The 19,935-nt window shown below is 40.4% G+C and overlaps 1 protein-coding gene across 3 annotated transcripts; it reads right to left on the reverse strand.

The window, feature by feature from the left end:
* Nucleotides 1-65: 65 nt before the first annotated feature.
* Nucleotides 66-18,465, reverse strand: pxylp1 (2-phosphoxylose phosphatase 1). 3 transcript variants are annotated; one of them, XM_026378015.1, is made up of 6 exons: nucleotides 18,338-18,465; nucleotides 16,449-16,580; nucleotides 10,003-10,191; nucleotides 8,544-8,670; nucleotides 3,317-3,456; nucleotides 68-3,094 (listed from the first exon to the last, which is right to left on the reverse strand). In XM_026378015.1, exons 2-6 carry the CDS (start codon nucleotides 16,528-16,530, stop codon nucleotides 2,067-2,069), a joined length of 1,566 nt encoding a protein of 521 aa, XP_026233800.1. In that variant the 5' UTR covers nucleotides 16,531-16,580; nucleotides 18,338-18,465; the 3' UTR covers nucleotides 68-2,066. The 3 variants fall into 3 exon arrangements, with proteins under 3 accessions (XP_026233818.1, XP_026233800.1, XP_026233809.1); XM_026378024.1 differs by having other exon boundaries at nucleotides 16,449-16,601; nucleotides 18,338-18,456; XM_026378033.1 differs by lacking the exon at nucleotides 18,338-18,465 and having other exon boundaries at nucleotides 66-3,094; nucleotides 16,449-16,552.
* Nucleotides 18,466-19,935: the final 1,470 nt, after the last annotated feature.

Consider the following 19,935-nt stretch of genomic DNA (forward strand, 5'->3'; position numbering starts at 1 on the left):
AGACCGGGTCAAGTGAACATTTTTCTGGTGCCAGACAAACAAGATGAAAACACACACACACACACACACACACACACAGAGTCAGAAGCTGCATCAATGCATACCTAATACATTTACCTTGATGTGTCTTTACCTTTCTCCTCACACACACACACAGACACACACAGGCACACACAGAGACACCAAGGCATAAGCCAAACCTGGAGGCAGTGTAACAACATCAAACATTGAGCGAGTTGTGGTGGGAGGAAATTGCTGCCCCACCTTGGTCTAGTGGGATGACATCAGAGGCATGGGTGGCAGAGGGGCGTCAAAGCCTGGAGGGAAAGGCGTTGGTAGGAGAGCACAAGACTAGAAGGGGAGGAATCAGGGTGGCTGGGGGAGGTTAGCTCCTATCATTAACAACCCTGACGTCATGGCATAACATGGGAAATGGCCTGGGAGAAGGTCTGGATGTGAGTGGGGAAAGTTTGGGAATAAATTTGCATAAACTTATGTGGTTTGCCTCAACTTTAAGATTAAGATATGAACTGAAGTTTAGGGTGTGACTAAGCAACTTGAAGAAATGTAATTCTTAATCCACTGGTATTGAATATCAAATATTTTAATATTTGGGACATTGTTTTAAAATAACTCCTGTCAAACAATACCATCTACTGAATATGTACATTAGGCTTTAGGTAATCCAATATTCAATATAAGCTACTTACAAACCTCAACTACCTACAGTAACAAAATGATGCTACCCTAGTAGATGATATTTGTAATCTGTCTGCAGCATCTATGGCCTACCCCTTTTATTCAGCAGTAAATAGGCCTTTAACTGCCAGGACAAATATTACATCCATATACTGCAAATGTAATTTAGCCAACTCACTCTTGTTATTGCATTTCTCTAGTCAATACTCTCTCAATTCTGAGGATTCTGAGAGGAAAAAACTAGGTCGAGCACGCTGAAGCACTTTTGAAAATGAGTTGTACAATTGATATCTTGTCAGCATTGTATTATGTTCCTAATGATGATGACACATGACTCGTGTATTGGTGGGGAAACAGGCACTCAACATTTTTACATTTATATAAATGTACTGACTGTGTGCTCTGCTCCTGCAGTACTGTTGACAAAGTGGATAACTAATGGTAGCAGATGGCCTGTTATGGTGTGGTTGGTGGAGCGAATATGCCCCCTAGTGGTATTGTAAAAGAACAGAAGTTCATTTCACCTTGGTGTTAAGTCATTATACAGTACACACACACACATAATGGTAAGCACCTAGTACTTTACTATAAGTACTCTATCCATCCAAAGCAAAAACAAAAACAGGAATGTAGTCAGTATATGACCGTCTGACAGAAATACAGATGTACCTGTGTGAAACTACTGTTGAGATTAATGTAAAAAGCTCATCATTTTCAAAGTACCGCAGTCAATTTTAATAAAGCAATGAATAATTAAACCATCATCAAGGTGCCAAGAAATAACCATTTCATCCATACAGCCAATGAATAAACATTCAAACTTAAAAACATACTAAGAAGTGAGTAAACCATATTGACGAATGTGGCCCAAAGTAGCCCAAATGTATTTTCATTGTCAAGATTATTATTCATCAAATATTTCACAAGAATCATTAATACAAGATGGAATTTCCAGTTTTGATATTCCCTTTTTTTTTTTGCAATCATGGGAAAACTGGAATTTTACAATTCTACGGTGTTAAGGAATGTAGGAATAAAGTGCCATACAGCCTTCCTTGAACTACTTCTCTCTTACACATACACTTAAAAAAAAACAATATGTGAAACTGAATTTTGAATGCATTTGTAGAAAGGTTAGAAACTGTAGACCTCTGATCAAGATATGTACAGTGTTGTGTGTGTTTGCCACTGACTTTGTGCTCAGGAAAGGACTGCATTTATATAAACGTGAAAATTTTAAATGCTATGAGCAGCATAAAAGTGCACCATTTTCAAAAGTGGAAAACAACTAAAAAACTGAGGAAAGTACAACCATCTGCCAACTCTGTGTCCTTGCTCAGTTATCCTCCTCTCCATCTGTCCTTCTGTCAACCAGGGCGTTTGTAGCAGGCCTCCTGGTAGGAAGTAGCATTGACAACACTAAACATATCTCTCCTGACAAAAGACAGGAAGTTCTTCAGAGGACAGAGCGGCTGGCTGGCATGGCGATCATGAGAGCGACAGAAGCTGGTGTGAAATGTCACATCCTCGCCATTGTACAGCACCCTAATGAACACTTCCCCATCTTTCGCTTTTGACTTATCACCTTTGCTGGTTCTTTTCTTTGGCAGCCCTTGCGTTGTCGGGGGGCTCCTCCACAGTTCAAAGACTACTCTTGCTGCAAAACGTGGGAACTTCGCCTCCTCCAGGCCCAGGGCACTCAGCAGAGGGGCCATGGTAACGTCATGGGCTGAAGACAGGGTGAAGACCTCCTCACCCCCAGCTCGAGACCGCCTGCCAGCCTCACTACTCTTAGCAACACGCTCCATCTTAGATGCAGTTCGGTTGAGGTAGGGGTACATTGCCAGGATGGCGTACTTATGATACAGACCTACTCTTCTCCGTTCCACCTCATCATCTAGCTGCTGCCGGCGAATGACAGCAAACTGCGCCATGGTGAGACATCCACCCGTGCCAGTCTCTCCTGTGGGAACACATGGAAAAGAAAGGCCATGGCACAGATGGCATAGCAGGGAGTCTATAGGGTTTGCAGCTCTGAGCTGGCGGGTGAGCAGACCTAAAGTGCGTGCCATGTCAGCGTAAGTCCTCTCCAGCTCAGTATCAGCCACTCGAAGCCGATACTGCCTCCTCTGTTCCTCCTCCAGATATTTATTCCTAGCAGGGCAGTCACAGGTCGAGCCGCAGAACAATGTGCTCCACTGATGATGCACCGTCAGCTTTGTCCAATCAAAGTTTGGAAGGAAGCCGTAGAGGAAGGACAGTCCACTCTGGAGAGTCCGGCTCTTACCTGTGGTCTCCACCCAAATCTGATGTGGTGACCAGTCAAAGGGGAGAAGATTGTGATGCTTGTAGGCTTGATGGAGAACTTGGCCGTTGTGCAAGTGCTGCACCACACCTGGAAAAGAAGGAGACAAGATGAATGATTGTTTGATCTTTTTTAACAAAGAGTGTCAAGAGCAAATAAGAGAAAAGACATTAACTTTAAAACTGAACTTTTTTAACAGATATAAGGATTCAACCACAGGCAAAGCTTGAAGGTGACTGTTCATGGGTACAAAAACGAGCATTTATTATTGGTCTATGAAAGTTCCATCTGGATGTCTGGTTCCTTGCTTACCTGTCTGCGTGAGTTCTCCCATCTCACAGGCACTGTGGTTAGGCAGACGAGGAACAGAGCCCAGTGTGGACTCCCAGTGCCCACGCCCTCCCTGCCCCATATGACTGATGAAGGAGGTCATTAGAGGGTGGGAAGGTTTCCTGAGGTCGGTAAAGAAGAAGATTAGCATGCTGTAGAGTTTTTTATTATTAGATATCTCCAAGGCTTCATCAAGTAGGATTAGGATGTTGTTTGTTATTGCTGTTATTGTTACTAAATGGGACTTCTTAACAGTGTAGATTTTAGCAATTAGGGGCAAAGCTTCTAATGACAATAATGACAGCTAATTTCACACAATTTAGCTGTAATTATATGCTTAAATCTCACAAAATCTTTGTTAAATGCATTTTTAATCTTCTAAACAACTGCATTTTGACATGATCTTCATCTAATTCCTACCATCCACCACCAGGTGTCTCTCTAATACAACTTTCCTGGGCTGCTCAACATATGTGTGGGTGGGAATATGGGAGATGAGGATGTAAAAAGATGAAAGAATGTGTTGCCTTGAGACTCTCTCACACACACACACACACACACACACACACACACACACACACACACACACACACACACACACACACACACACACACACACACACACACACACACACACACAAACAATGACACACACAGAGATGAGGGCAGCGAGAGGAGCAGTTGGTGATCTAATAGATTAGAGATGATTGAAGATTACAGTTTAATATAACAAATCGGTGCAAGCTAAAGCTCAGCTCACTCAGATTAAAGAAGTGTGCGCACACACACACACACACACACACAGTTTCCATAGTGATCATGGAAGGGTTCAGGAACGCGCCATAAAAACAACGACCTTCTGTCATTACCTTTAAATTATTCTGGTGACTGTTGTAACTCACTGAACAGGGTAAACACAATCTGGCTTCTACAGCCACCAATAAGAAGGACAATCACATGACTACTTTTTGTACTCCAAACAAACTAAGATCTTTAGAACACTATTCTGGTTTCAGATGTCTTTTGAAAACACCGGTGTAATTTGTTTTTATTTTTAAGGGCAGCGCTATTTTTGTTGGTGTCACGCCGCCTCAGCAGTTGTCACCATCTTTCCACACATCTCTGCGTATGAAATGCAGTTACATAATATCTGCACCACAAGGCACATGAGCATATAGGACTGTTGAAATAAGTGAGATGTTGAGATCACAAGAGCTCCGTCCTGTCCCATCAGCAGATCAGTTTGCTGAGGGGAATTTTTGGAACAATGTAAATTTAATTGGCAACGCTGGGAGAGAGGATGTCAGCGGATTGGGATGCTAGTGTGGACAAAGAGCCAGCCAGGCTGTCTATTAGGCTGATTGTTGCTAACCAACGATTACAGAGCCCAATTACATTAAGCGGGATTATTATCACTGGATAGGACAGGGAAAGAGATTAGTGAGGATGGAGGAAGGGATGGAAAGAGGAGGAAAATTAGGTAGGATGAATGAGGCAGAGGAATAAACATAAAAGGAAATGAGATGAGTGTGTGGTCTAAACTAGTAAGTAAATGGGATGATTGATGAAGGTAGACACAAATCTTCACATCTTGACAATCTTCTATTGATTGAAGAATAAGAGGAAAGGGAGAGGAGATGTTCCCTGCTGAAAAGAGCTCAGTTAACCGCAGACGGAGACAGTGGGTCGAAAAGCTGGTGCCAGTCGGTGCGCGAGCACACAATCACACATGCACGCACACACCTCAGCTCTTTATAAAGATCCAGGGTAGGGCATACTCTAGTTCAGATCCCTGTAATTACACCCAGGTCTAAATAAAAACAGAGCTTCCTACATTATCATCACTGTACGGAATCTATATAATTTCCTGTCTCATTTGTGACAATGTCATGTTTATATTATGATTTCTTATTTTCACCTGGACCACAATGAATTTGATTATTATGAAGAAATAAACTATTATAAAATATGTTTTTATTGTTCTGAGGAAGCATATTCAAGCATGAAAATCACATTTTGCATTGAAACCCTTGCAGCCTTATTATGGCCTCAACAACATTGATCCTTCAAAGCTTTCAAACTCTCTGCCAACATGTTTTTCATCTGCTTGCTTCTGTTTGACTTTCTTGGAATTCTGCCTTAAAAAAAGATGCAGTTAAATAAAACAAACACAAGCCCTGTCCAAACAGAAAATGAAATGAGGAGAGAGATAGTGGACATCACAGGGGTGGGGTTAAATCAGGCAAGGTTGATGTAAAAGATCAGGAGGGGGTGACTAGTTTTTAGACAGAACTGAGACCTGATATGATGATTTATGCGTTGAGCTGCAGCACACTGGACAAAAAGTGAAGACGAACAGCTTGATTCTTCTTCGTGGTACTAAACTGTGCATTGTAAAATGATTGTTTTTCCCAAAGTATAAACCTCCTCTTGTAAAGTGAGTCAGAGATTTGGAATTTCAATTCCCATAAAACAAAACCGGGTGGTAGCGTTTTCCTTCCAACCTCAGACTACACCAGTTTCCAGTTAATGTCACTGCTCAGTTCCTCCTTCCAGTTTGACTTATTGTGGCGTTCATTTGTACAAAACATTCTGGGACATATTTCCAAACATCATAAAAATATATTTCTTTTAATTTGAAATCTATTTTTCAAGACATAATATTAACAACCTAAGCACTAATATGACAATATTCATCCCAGAACCTGCATCTTATACAGTGTCCTCTGACATCCTATACAGACACTGATGAATCACAAAGACTTTGATGATCCTGGACCCTCAATCTCAGCTATAATCACGTTTAGAGCTAGGTTTTAATAATAAAAATATGTTCTACTATGCCAGGCTGACAGGGTTTTTCAGTTGCGGTGGATTTGTCATCCTGAAACATGACGTGAACCTCTGTGAGCTGTTCAGGTGTGTTGACACAGTCTGACTGTTTTACATTGAACTGCGGTACTGTAAAGCTTGATGATGTCTTGGAGGTGAGCTCATCACAAACCACACTAACAACCTCTTGCCTGAAGCCCTTTTCAGCTCCCTTTAGTTCACACCATTCCTCCCTGCAGTATTTAAACCTGATCAGCTATGAACAGACAGAAATGTGTTTTCAAATACATTCCTTTTCTACTGCTAAACAGAACCACTGAAGTCATCACCACACTCACAAAAGCTGCAAACATACTGATAACCTAACAAAGTCTTACATAGCTACACTAACAGGGATGAGACCATATGGGTCTGCTATGATCAGCACTGCTATGCAGCAGGACCACAGCAGTGCGGTGCATTTATGTTCTGCTGGGGCTCGGCTTGGCAAGTTGCAACTAAACCTGACTCCTTTAAGATGGTGAACATAGTAAACATCAGCGTGATAGCAGCCCGATCTGAGCATTTAATTCAAAGCTACCTTGTTCCTTCAGTAACTACTCAGTGGATAGTGGAAGTTGAAATATAATTACTTGCGAAAGCATCCCAACCTTCATTCTCAGAGGCTTAAGTGCAGGGCAGCCTACTTGCCGCTTTGAGTTCAAAGATCAAGGGTATCAAAAATATCTAATAATCAAATGTACATGGCAGATCAACTCCATCTTACCAATCTGAAATGCAGCTGTGTGTACACTGTGCCAGCTCTAAGGGATTACAGCGCGCCTGCTCTGTCCAGATGTGCAAAGCTGATATGGCTGCAGTAAAAGCCTCAAGCAAAATTAAGTAATTTGGCACAGGCCAAAAAAAAGAGATTGGTCACAGGGAATTTGTCGGCCATATGGTCTCAATAAAATTATCCAAGGGGATGAGGGTGCACATATCAAAACCATTAGATCAAAGATACAAATGTATTCATTCATATTCAAAAACTGTACAGTTTGATTTTATAGGATGGGCTGAACTGTAGCACATGTAGAGTTTGACTTGAGATCCTGAGACAAACAGACAGACATACTCTAATAACTTTCTATCAGGAACCTTCATCTAATCCTCTTGAAAGACCTTCCAAAGCCCATGTGTCAGGGCCTGAGTGTTAACAGCTAAGTGGAGACTGATTTGAAAGATACAGAGAGAGACTGAAGCAAAATGAATGCAAGAAAATAACAATATTAATTTGGGCGTGTGTGTAATTTGCACCCACATTACTGTAGGGCGATTCTGCTTGTGCTTTTCCAAAGCTGCCAAGTGAGGATGTTGCTCAAGCGAGATAATATTGTCAACAACTCTGCCTCAACAGACCACACGCAAATGCAAATGTGTTTGTGTTTGTGCGTGTATCCATCTGCACCAAAGCACAGAGAAACAGATGAGGCAAACCAAACCTACCCGCTATCAGTGACACATGCAATAACACAGTGAAAGCCAGAGATGGTGAAAGCGCATCTGATAAAGATTCTCATTTATTCAATGTGATACACATTAATTACTGTTTCATATAAGCCCAACAAATACCACAGGAAGAAGCCTATAGGACGGTTTTCCCTTTAACATGCTGAGCTAATCATCTGACAGCTGCTAACAAGGCAGCAGTTTTTGTAGAGAACTGAGTATCAAAAGCTGTTGCAGTAATTGGTGTCTCATGCTTCCCTACTTTCCAGCAGATATCCTTGTTAGGTGTCAGACAGAAGTGGCTGACACTGTGCTTGGGAAGCCATCTTAAATCCTGGTGGCATTTTGAGCCCTTCTCTCTGACCTGCGTTAATTAAAACTGCAGGCACAAAGCTTTTATCTATTTAAGTGTAAGAATGCTTTTGGCTACCCCCCATTAATTTTCTTTCTTTCATTGTTGTCTTCATAGCATTACTTAATTTAAGAGTAACGGGGAAAAACACTATAAACACTTTGCAATATAATGTAATTCAATTTATTTTATATCATTCTAAATGTGCTTCTTTTAACCCCTCTATACCTTGCCTTTAGCTAATCTCCTTGATGTGGACTGTAGCAAATTGCGGTGTGTTCAATCAAGTGCTTATGTATATTTTGTTAGTTTTTTAGAGTTGCTTTTTATTATAGGATGTCCCTGATGTTAATGTGGTTGTCCTTGTAAAAGGGAAAGTGTAAAAAGGGAGCGGCACTGACAAACTCTGGATGAAAAAAGATATCTTCCTATACCAGAAACTACAGTGTATTTGGTTATGACATGTCAAGGCTCAAAATGATACATATAGTACCTTATAAAATACTTTTTTTTTTTTTTCAAATATTGTATGCATACCTGTTGATGGATAGGGAGCAATCAATGGCAGGTCGTTTGGTCTTGGGGATGGAGTAGAGTGGGTAGCGGTCTCCGTGACGAATCATCACCTGAACAGACAGCAGCTTGTAGTCAGCAGGACTGTGACCTGTCAGAAAAGACAGGTACACCAATTATTATTCTTTATATTGAGTGAATACTGGAAGAATATGTTACCGTTGTATTGTTGTTGTAGACAGTGCTGAATAATCTGTAATATACTATATGCATCAGACAGAAAATGATGAGGTCATTTCAAACATGGTTATTCTAAATAGGGGAAAAGATATTTATTTCTTTCATAAAAGGCATTGATCATTTGTGTTTGCTCAGAAGCTGTGTCATCATTATCCACAGGTGCCTCTGTTATGTTATTATCATTGTATGTGAAATCATTAATCATCAATCTTAGTTCATAAGTAATCCTAAATCATCTTTTATATTATACATACATTTTATACTAGAATTGTTTTTCATCAACCATGCATCCAACATGTAACATGTCACTCAGCTCCTTAAGCTTTTTAATGCCTTTAAACCTATAGTTTTTATTTTGTAACCCTAACTAGCAAACATTTTGGAGGATTTAGATAATACAGAATCAGATTTCTTTTAACACTAAAACAGAGCTAAAGAAGATTCACAGTAATCTTTAGAGCTTGTTTTACACCTTCTTCGAGTGTCTATAAATTACTTGCAGGTTTTAAAATACACCAGCTCATCTCAGGAGACCCAAGTAGGCTAGGAGAGCTCCTACACATCTTGCAAAAGCATATTATTTTATTTAGGCAAATCTCGTGGCTCTGCCACCACAGAAGCAGCAGCCAGAGAAAAACCAAGAGAAAAATCCAACAAGTTTGTAGATTGTTGACACTGTGGCTCTGAGTGTGCGTATTTAATGGGAAACTGATGAGACTGTCAAAGGAAAATACAGCAAACTTAACAATACTTGTCTGTGATTGATTTTCAATCATTTCTACTCTAATCTGATTTTAATAGATTTTATCTTCTGTGGAGACAAAGTGCAAACCCGAGATAAACAAAGAAGAGTTAAGTTGGAGGAGCTTGTACAACTTGTTTTAGGATATGATTGATATTTGCATGATCACCTCAGGCAGAGCTGACTCGTCTGTGCAGAGAGAGACAACATTGCAACTTTATGGATGATGTAATCTAGTGAAAATGACTTTCACATAACTAACTCATCCTTCGAGCCCTGATGCACTAAATCTGACATTATTACTATATAAAGCATTTATGCAGTCTGTCAAATCATCGTTTTTAACAGTGATCTAATGTTACCTTCAGTCTCCAGAAACAGTGATGCTTTCTGCTGCTAAATTGGAAGAATTAACTTTGCTATTTCACTAGCTAAACTGTTAATTATGGGTGTAACCAGTCTTGAGTCAGACTAAATTGGTTTTCACTATGTTGTCCTTACCCTCCCAGGCCTGTTCAGTGTGGTTGGGAGTGTTGCAATAACCGTACGCCTCAGATATGGGGTCGGGTTCCTGGGTGTGTGGCACTGGCAACACTCTCTTTCTGCTCTTTCCCAGAGCCACCCCAGCATCTCCATCTACAGCTTGGAACATCTGCTCCTCTGCTAAAGGATTGGTGGGGATCAGGTTCACTGTAGAAAAGGAGACACATATAAAACAAAAGTGTGTGTGCTCACAATTACTGAATGAAATAGCATGTATTTGTTCAAGTATTTAGTCATAAACCAAAAGGAACATCAGTGGGAAACTTTAAGAGCAAGTGGATTACAGTTCAAAATATGAATAAATTCCATCGAGGTATTGCTGAGATATCGCATTCACAAGAATAGAGAGAGTGGAACTGTTCTGAATCATACTGCCTCCAACCATGGGCGTCAACACCGAGGTATAAAAATGTAGGAGACCACCAAAATAATTTGACTTCATTGGGAGACCATTATTATCTGTACAATACTTCATGGTAATCCATAAAATAGAGTTTTGCTGTTGTATTTCAGCTTAATTCTAATTGGTGAACTGTTTCAGAAGCCAAATGAATGAATGACGAGCGTCTAAAATTAGGAAAACCCCTTCAACAATAGCTCATCTCCACGTCAACAGCTTTTCACCCTAAAAACCCTTAACGTTAACCAGTGGGTTGCCTAGACACCAATGACCTGTAGCCTCAAGGAAAAATGGTCCAATAGAAACAGAGGTGTTGTGGGAACAGGAAGGACCATTCACAAAGATCCAACTCTGAAAAAAAGAAACTGAATCCATATGCCCCTTTAGCAAAGCCTGCTTATGTCACACACACATACACACCCCCAGTTTAGAGTAACGTGTTGTGTAGTGTTCACATTTACACATACAGCTTTCCACATCGTCTTCACTCCCACTGGGGTCTTTAAGTGAAACATGTTTCTGACAGGACACCGATAAATATTCACTTAAGACAACTACTAATATTCATCTAATGGTAGAGGATGTAATTGGCAATATGCTTTCTTCTGCCAGTTATCTGGAATAGTAGAAATAGATGGAAACTTAATTTGTAATGACCACTTTTCACTATTTTCTGACATTTTAAAGCTTTTTAAACTATTAAATTTATCCAGTGCTTTTTAGACATTAACAACTCGAGGACTTTCTGTTAGTAGATGAGACAAAGTGGATGCCAGATGCAAACAGGATGCAAACTCTAACTCTTTCTATGGCAAGATATAATCTCAGTTCATCTCAACAGCCGACATACTTGAAGCACAAATGATCCAGCAATTAGGCAACTGTGAAACTGGCTTTTTATGGCAATTATGTTATACAAGTAGATAAATGCTGAACAAAAGGACCTGAGTCAGGACTAGTCATAAAACATCTGAGAACAATGAACGTGATGAGAGCAATCTTTGTGAGTGTCCTCATCAGCACCAAGCACATTTTGTAGAGATCATTGTTTGGCACTGGAAACTACACGCACCAAACAACAGTGAAATTGCTAAAATTAAATATGTTGCAAAAAACATTCCTAAATTGGTAGAAAGAAGTTTTGACAGATGATTTTCTACATTTCTGCATGAACTCACCGCTGATGAGGAAGAATAAAAGGTGTGCGGCAGCAGTGGACACCATTTTGCTGACTTCTCTGTAGCTTAAGGTCCAGCCACACACACTGGAGCTTATTCACTTCCACAACCTGTCCCCCTCTACACTCTGCCCCATGCACTACCACCCCCACCCCCCAGCTAGCCATCCACCCACACACGTCTGCCTCAACTAACCAAACTTTTGGAGGCCAGTTCAGTCACAGTGAGCTACACAATGGAGCTTTTGTAAGTGGCTGCACAACTCTCCCAAATGCATACACAGCAATGGCACAAAGGAAAAACTGTAGCACAAACACAGTATAACCATCTATCCATCTAAAGTGGTGCTTTAAAGTTTATGAACTCTTTGGGATTTTCTTTATTTCTGTATAAATATGAAGTGAAATGGAATCGGATTTTCACAAAAAGGAACCAAATGAAACAAATAACACAAAAACACACTTGTTCATGTTGTGAGAAATGTGTCTTTACTAAACTGGTGTGACCAGTATCACGGCATTCCTACAGGATTAAAGTCAGGACTTTGACTTGGCCATTCAAATACATTAAAAAGGCAAAGAGCAACTCATAGCATCAAACTGATGTTTTTAGTTAAACACACAGGATGATGTCAAAAGCCCATCTTACTGTTAATGTCTGTGCATAAAATGGAAATAATGAAATGCTGCACACGCACAGTGGCTCTCTGTTAGTCAGAGTCGTGGGTTTGTCTGAATGAAGCTGTGAGAAACATTAACGTAAAAGTGGCAAATGTTTGAATAACAGGAAGCCATCGCTTTACCGGCTTCATGGAGGCAGCTAATGTTACATATCTCATGTCTGAATAGAGTTAAAGATGCCTACATCTTTAGTTACACATAAAGAATTAAACACAGACCCGTGTTAAATCTTTCACCACCTCTCATTATGCACACCAACATAGGGGTGAAAGATTTAACACCGTCTTCTGTTCAAATGCAGTTTCACTTGCAGCTGCAGAGAGGGTACTCTGCCTCAAACATGCACGCAAACAAATTTGTGCCAGCAATGGCACCGCAGTGATTAGGCGGTGAACAGGTCCTCTCAGAAAGTGGTTTGGACTGAAGTTATGAAGGTGTGTCCCCACTTATAGCACTTGACCAAACTGTTCTGTAATGGCAGCACTGTGGTAACCAAAGAGCAGTGGAAAAAAGTAGAACAAATACTGAGATAGTGCTATATGAATAAATCCATCCATGTCCATCATAATACACCTTCTTACACCCTTACATTATTTTAGATGTCGACAGATTTCCCCACTTTTATAGAGCATCTGCTCATGCATCATGCAATTAGAAATTACATTTTAGTCTATTTTTATTTGTATGATGCTTATTGGGTGCCAGAATGTCTCATCATTTAATGGAGGATGAACTTAAAATTAGTCCAGTTGTCACTAAATAATTCCCTTTGGGATAACCATGACCTGGATGAATCTTCAGTGTGTCAGTACGTTTCCAGTACGGTAGGCTAGCAACTGTCTTTTGTCAAATTCATTCTGTGAAAGGATTTAGCCCACACAATGACTGCTGATCAGCAACTTTAAAATGTAATTTACGCATATCATTTTGTCTAGTGTGCTAAAATGTTCTGTGCAGTTTCCATGAGGAAAAAAGGCAGTGTAGAAAAGTTGGCAAGAAGGAAGAGCTCCCTTCACAGTTTCATTATGTAAAGTGACATTCTCAGCACAAATGCTATTCGCCATGCATTTGCAGTGAACTGGCTGGCTGACAGTGAAATCCAATCTCATCTAAATACATATGTATTTTTTGTGCTGCAGCTACAAGTAACCGTTGTGAACAACACACATTTACATATAGAAGCAGGGACTAATTTAACAACGGAAATTCTAGCTCACTGTTTGCAATTTCCTAATTTTCTGCTTAAATTAGTCAAGAAATAAAATCAGATGTTTACCAAAGTCACAAAGACCAACAAATATATTGTTTCTAAGCTGATAAGACACAAACAATCTTTCGTGTGTCATTGTTGAATACACCCATTAACCATACAGAGTGATAGCAAACCTGACTCCCTGAATTTCCAAGATATTCGGTGTATCCTACAGGATAATGTGAAATGGTGCTCTCTGCAAGCTGAAGCTCAGAAAAAGCTGGGTTATGCAGCAAGAAAGCTCACTGAGTGATCTTACTGGCCGTGATCCAGCAACAGAATCACTTTATAGACACAAAATCTGCCTTTTGGAGTTTTAGGTGGACCAGTAAAGACATGACAGATCGCAACTGTTTATGTTTTATCAGCTTAGAAAAATTGTGTTTGTGGATATTTGTGACTTTAGTGAAGATCAAATCCCATCTATAACAAAAACCAGGAAATTGCACATAGTGCCATTACTTTTTCTTAGGACTGCAAATAGTGTAAGATGTTATCAGGAGCTTCACCGAGATCCATTAAATGTGTTTTATAATCTAGGTCTTAAAGGTCGTAGGAAAGAAATGAAAAATCAGAAGTAGCTGTTGGTAACTGATCAAAAACTAGGTACAGTAGATAGTGCATCACAATTACAGGCACCACTCACGTAGCCTGTTTTCAGGTATGTTAAACACCAGCTGTGCTACAGCAACTGTGTCTATTGTTACAGACGTTTCTTTATCTGCTGTTGCTCAAAGAAGCGTCCAGACTTGTGCTTACAGTGTCATTACTTCTCTGACGCCACGCCATCTCTGTTAGTGCCAGCACAGAGGGGATCAATTCAGTTCAACAGTGGGAGTAGAGATTGGTAGAAACAGGACTGCAAAGAGTTTGGACATCTGCCCAATGGGCACTCAAGCACATTTGTTAATGGATTACTGTTTTGTATAAGATTTTTTATAAGATGGCAATTGGAAATTGTCGCAGTTTATCAAACTATCCGAGCAGCATGCCATTTAAATTGCATGACTTCACAAAGTATTCAGACAGCACTGCAGTACACCACCACTGCAGAACTGTAGCGCTGAACACTTTGGGGTATGAATACTTTGTGAAGCTACTGTGTGACATTTCTAAAGCATTCCACTCTCAAAGTAAATCTCTCCTGCTGCATTTTACTCCCACCAAGCTCTGCTTCACCTGTTCCTTCACCACTGCGTATGTCTCATTAGCTCCTTTGTTGTGTTTCAGTCACTTTAATTCTCACTACTGCTGTTGTCCTCTATCTTTTCTTTCCTTTAGGAGTTCCAAAAGTGTCAATTATCATGGCACATCCTTCAAGGCATTCTCATTTTAATTTCAGGAAGCCTGGAGCCAGAGAAGCATTTACTCTGCCATCGATCATTGCCTGTCATTCTGTGTTTCATCATAATGGTCCAAACAAAAATAATTAACATGTGGATTCTCTTAAAAGTCAGGAGAAGAACAGAAAACAGTGCAAACAATGCAGTAGATTATTTGAGAGTGAGCAGAAAAATCTACCAAAAACAGAAGCTGATCATTTATTAACCATGAGGACAAATCCCATACACTTTCATCCCATGCTTTTGCTGGAATGTGGCTCAAATCCTTCTCAGCGTTTGATGAATAAATGATGACAGCAGCTTTCACCAGCAGTGCAACTGATGAAAAAATAAAATCAGAGCAGTTTTTAAATTGAATATTCCCACAAGAAACAATGTCCCTTAATTAAGAAATGAGTATGTTCCCAATGCAGACAACACTAAAGTATCACATCTGACAGACAGGTATGTATAAACATTTTTATGAAGGTTGTTTCACATACTACAAAGTCTTTCAGTGTCTATAAACATTTTACCAAGGAGAAGATTACAGGGCAGGAGATCAGAGTGGGTTCGATAGCAAGGCATTAATAACAGCTTGCGCAGTAACCTCTTCTTACATGGTCAAGCACACATTGTTACCAGGGTAAGAAAGAGTGAGGACACGAGTGATGGCTCAAGAAATGGGGGTGTACCTGGGATTGCAAAGAGCAAACACTCCAGTTAGAGCCCGTTAGCTCTTTCTTTATATGCTGCATTGTTATATTGCATGACATTAAAAAGCAACAAAAGAAATTAAGAGATGGAGGAGTGATTGTACATTCGACTTTAGAACAAAGAACAGTATATCAGAAAACACAGATGAGCTGAAGGAGAGAAATACTGGCCAAGATGCCGCTCAAAATACCAGTTCATCATTCTGAATTTCACTATAATCCTGTGTGTGATTTACAGGAGTTTAATCCTGTATTATTGTCCAGACACACGCTTACAATCACTAAAAACACTTGCACTGCATATAGGGTTTTGAGGAATTAAACACAAAATAGCTTAATCTTACCCATGCAAACACACATTTACATTTGTACTGCATACCCTGCCTGCTTCATCACCCACTGTGTTTCCCCTGTGAGGCTTACAAACCACATCCAGTGCAGGAGAGATAGACTCTTTCTTCTGAGTAGCGGTTTCCTTGCATTCACTGTGGCTGGGAGGGATACACTGTCTAGACAATACCTACAGGAGATGCTGAACAATGACGTGATGGGGACACAATTGTGTACACCTTGCCATTACAAAACACACAGAGCGTTGCAGCAGACTCTCAGAAGGTTTCAGAACATCCAGAGGCCGAGTGTTGATGTTGGATATTTATAGGAACTCTACAGGGGATTCTGCTTTGTTTTGGTATGAATGGGGATGGTTGAGCGGGAAAGCAATGAGAGGATATGGATCTATGAACACAAACACACATGCTAACTGGAGAACTCATATTCTTAAAATACAAATAGTGCACAAAGGTTTAACAAAGAAAATAAATACGTAAAGCAGCTGAGCAATCACTGCACTTACAGAACTGGAGGCTCAGACTGATGATGGCCAGTGCGGCGCCACCCACTACCACCAGGAGGAGGAAGCGGTTACGAGCCAGCATCTTGTCATGTGATTGGTCTCTCCGTCAGCCATCCAGCCTACAGTCCATGCCTGCACAAAGAGCAAGTGAGCCTATAGGAATGTGCACAGTGTAGAGACAATTCTTAATCAAAATGTCATGACGAAATTATTACCCAAGTTGTTTTGTTGGTCAGAATAAGTAGGAAAAATGGGAATGAACACCTTGGTGACAGCCAAGATCACAGCTTGGTGACTGTGAAAAGTGCTCATGAAGCAAGTGCTTATCATCACAACATAGATGAAAGGAACCACTATTACAGTGTCTAATCATAGAGCAATGTGGCAATAGTAATGACCAATGCCTTGGTCTGATGGTCCTATACTAGACTCTATCACCATCATTATGCAATATTCAATGCATTTCAAGAGCTATTACCATTAAATTATCTGTGATGTACTTGTCAGTGCACCGAGGCCAACATCAGTTACACATTTCCTTTGTCTCCCGTATTACCTTTCAGAAATGTAGTGACGTTACTGAATAACTCAGCTGTTGGTGGCTGTGTCACCAAAGTCCAGGCTAAAATCAACAGAGTTCCTCATGTGTGTGATTCTACTGTGACAGATAATTATAGAAGGTTGAGCAAAAATTTGTTTTACAAAGAAAATGGCACAACCCTGCACAGCCAACTGTCATATGTTCACAAACTGTCCTTGGATTATAGACTCACGCTGTAAACGTAGAATACCTGTGTCAACTTTAAACAGCCGTGAATTGTTAATCCTGCTCTTTCTTGCTTTGCACTTTAACACACATGTACATTTTCCACCATAAACCACAACCATGGGTTTTACAGGAGGGTTGGAAACCAAATAAATGCAGGATGAGCAAACTAAAACGGACTTAAATGCAGCCCTACACCATAAACCCTACCATTAAGTGGCCTAAAAATACTTCCAGTCCAAATTGTCCGGGTCTCCATCTGCAGGCTGGATTCCCACAGACATTTATCATGCTTTAAAATTACACAAGGGTCTGCGTTGGTGGTGGTATAATAATATGTGTGAAGACCAGCTGGAGGAACAGCAACAACAAACAACCTCACCTGCAGGTTCTGTATCCGCCTAACCAAACTCCAGTCAAAATATTGGAAGTTTAACGTTAGGGCTGAATTGCGTATCAGTTCCTATTTAAACACCAGATATGTTTTAAGAAGGAGGGAGGCGTGAGCTGTCTGGTCTGCACAACACTAACGAAACACACGTATCATCTGTCAAAGATGAAGTAAGAAGTAAGTAAAGTGAATATTTAATGACAAGCCACTTCACATATGGTGTGGATGCTGAATTCAACAGTGGATTTTATGAGCACGTTTGACAACAAGCACCGAACAAAGATACCAGGAAGTTAAAATGTTCTGAAGGTGGGAACTGCACGTAGCTGATTGTTACTGGAGAAAAGTAGCGCTAGTTAACCAGCTAACAGTTAGCTAGCTACTCACGCTCATTAATCATGCCTGTCGGCTAAACAATGCTAATGACTCGCTTATGAAAACACTACGCATGGAGCTACTGTAAGTGTCGTGTCTGTTCCTGTAACATTAGACACCTCCTGAATTTCTTTTTTTCCTCTACTTGTTGCGTCTGTGTGCAGGACTTGGGACAAGTTGCCGTGCTGCTGTGCAGCTTTGTGTTTCCACACAGCGAGCGGCCGAACCGAGGAATTAAAAACGCCACATCAACAACCGCACCGGCTCCAAAAGACGAGCAAGCGAACCCTAAGTGCATCATTTTAGCACCGAAAATCCTGCAAAAAAAAAAAGTAGGATTTCAAGCAGCCGTCTTACCTGCGGGAAGCGAGAGTCTCCGAGCCGCAGACAGCCGAGTTTAACAGTTGAATCCAGCGCTTCGGTTTCTCCGGTACGACCGACTGCAGAGTGGCAGAGACCGGCGTCAAGTCGGACACGATACGGGGCAGGACTTCCGGTGGCACCTTTCAAAATAACACAAATGCTGCATGATCACGTTGCCATGCTTTGTGCATCACATGTGCCGCGAATGTAATCATTTTCAAGATTACCATTTGAAGAGATATTAATTTGAATATTGTAGGTATAAAATATATTATAAATACTCTTCAAATGAACATCAAAATGTTTCACGCTGTAAGTTGCAATTCATGTATCTTACATGGGCTATGATCTGCACTTGCAGTAAGGTCAGGGGAAAAAATATTTGATGCAACATGCTAACCACCCATCTGTGTGATCTGTCTGTAATGTTTGGGTACATAATCTATGAGTTAGACCTGACATGTCTGCAAGAGTTAATTAGTGTAAACCAAATCCAACACCGTGGCTTACTCAGTACAGCACTGAGGCAATTGAAAAATGATGCATGAAGTGCATGTCCTGCTTTGAGAAACCAGTGAACAATCGATGCAGTACAATTTTAGGTTTTGTTTTGAGAACAGAGCCACATTGGAGCCAATAAAAGTATTTCATTTTGAAAGTTCCATGCGCTAGTTTCCGCTCCCTCTTGCGCTTTCTTTCTCTAACCTGACAGGAGCAACGCAGGTCAGTCAACCCAGGTAAAATCCCAACCTCACTGCCCCATCTGCTGGACAAATGGCAGCGGTGCATGTGGCTCACAGCCTGGACACAGAGGGCGCAACAGGGCAGTGGTGTAAGAATCACACAGCCTCTACTCCTGTTCAGTCCATCCATCCATCACCCTAAACAAAGAAGCAGAAACAGATGGTAGTTCTGAACAGGATTCATTAATATTAGCAATAAATAACAATAAGGGTTATACATGAGGAAATAGTTTTGTTCCTCTGGTGAACCGCTGAGAGGACGGTGATGTGGATGAAAGTTACTCTGACTACAGTCTAAAAATCCTTTTAGTGGTCACTTTATCAGCTAAGTGCAAAAGTGTGGTCAGATTCAATAAAAAAAAGAAACTTTGATCTAAACTTTATATTTTTATTCAGTGACATAAGATATTCAACACACTTAAATGTATAAATACACAAATATAAATCTAACAAGCTATTTCCTATTAACAAATCAAAAATTTTGTTTCCTAGATTGAGAAAAGTTCAGTTCTCAGTATATGGAGAAACACTGTGATGTGTTTCTTTTTTCTTTGTGATGTGAGTTTCTGTGCTGTATGTGTAGGTCAGCGGCTTCTTTATCTCATTACATCACATTGAAAGAAACAAACAGAGCACAATAGAAATGTCTAGATAACTTTTTCACGTTACAAGTGTTGCAAAAACAAAGCCAATCGATTACCTGCATCTTTTATCTCAATTTTACTGAATATTTTATGGCTAAGTAAACTTTCAGCTTTACAGCTACACTCTGCAGAAGAAATGAGTGAAACAAAGTTAAAGGTCCGGTCCTCTCCAGACAACTGCTGCTAGTGTCCTGTAGTGCTGCAG

The sequence above is a fragment of the Anabas testudineus genome, chromosome 13 (genome assembly GCF_900324465.2).
Source record: "Anabas testudineus chromosome 13, fAnaTes1.2, whole genome shotgun sequence".
NCBI lineage: Eukaryota > Metazoa > Chordata > Actinopteri > Anabantiformes > Anabantidae > Anabas > Anabas testudineus.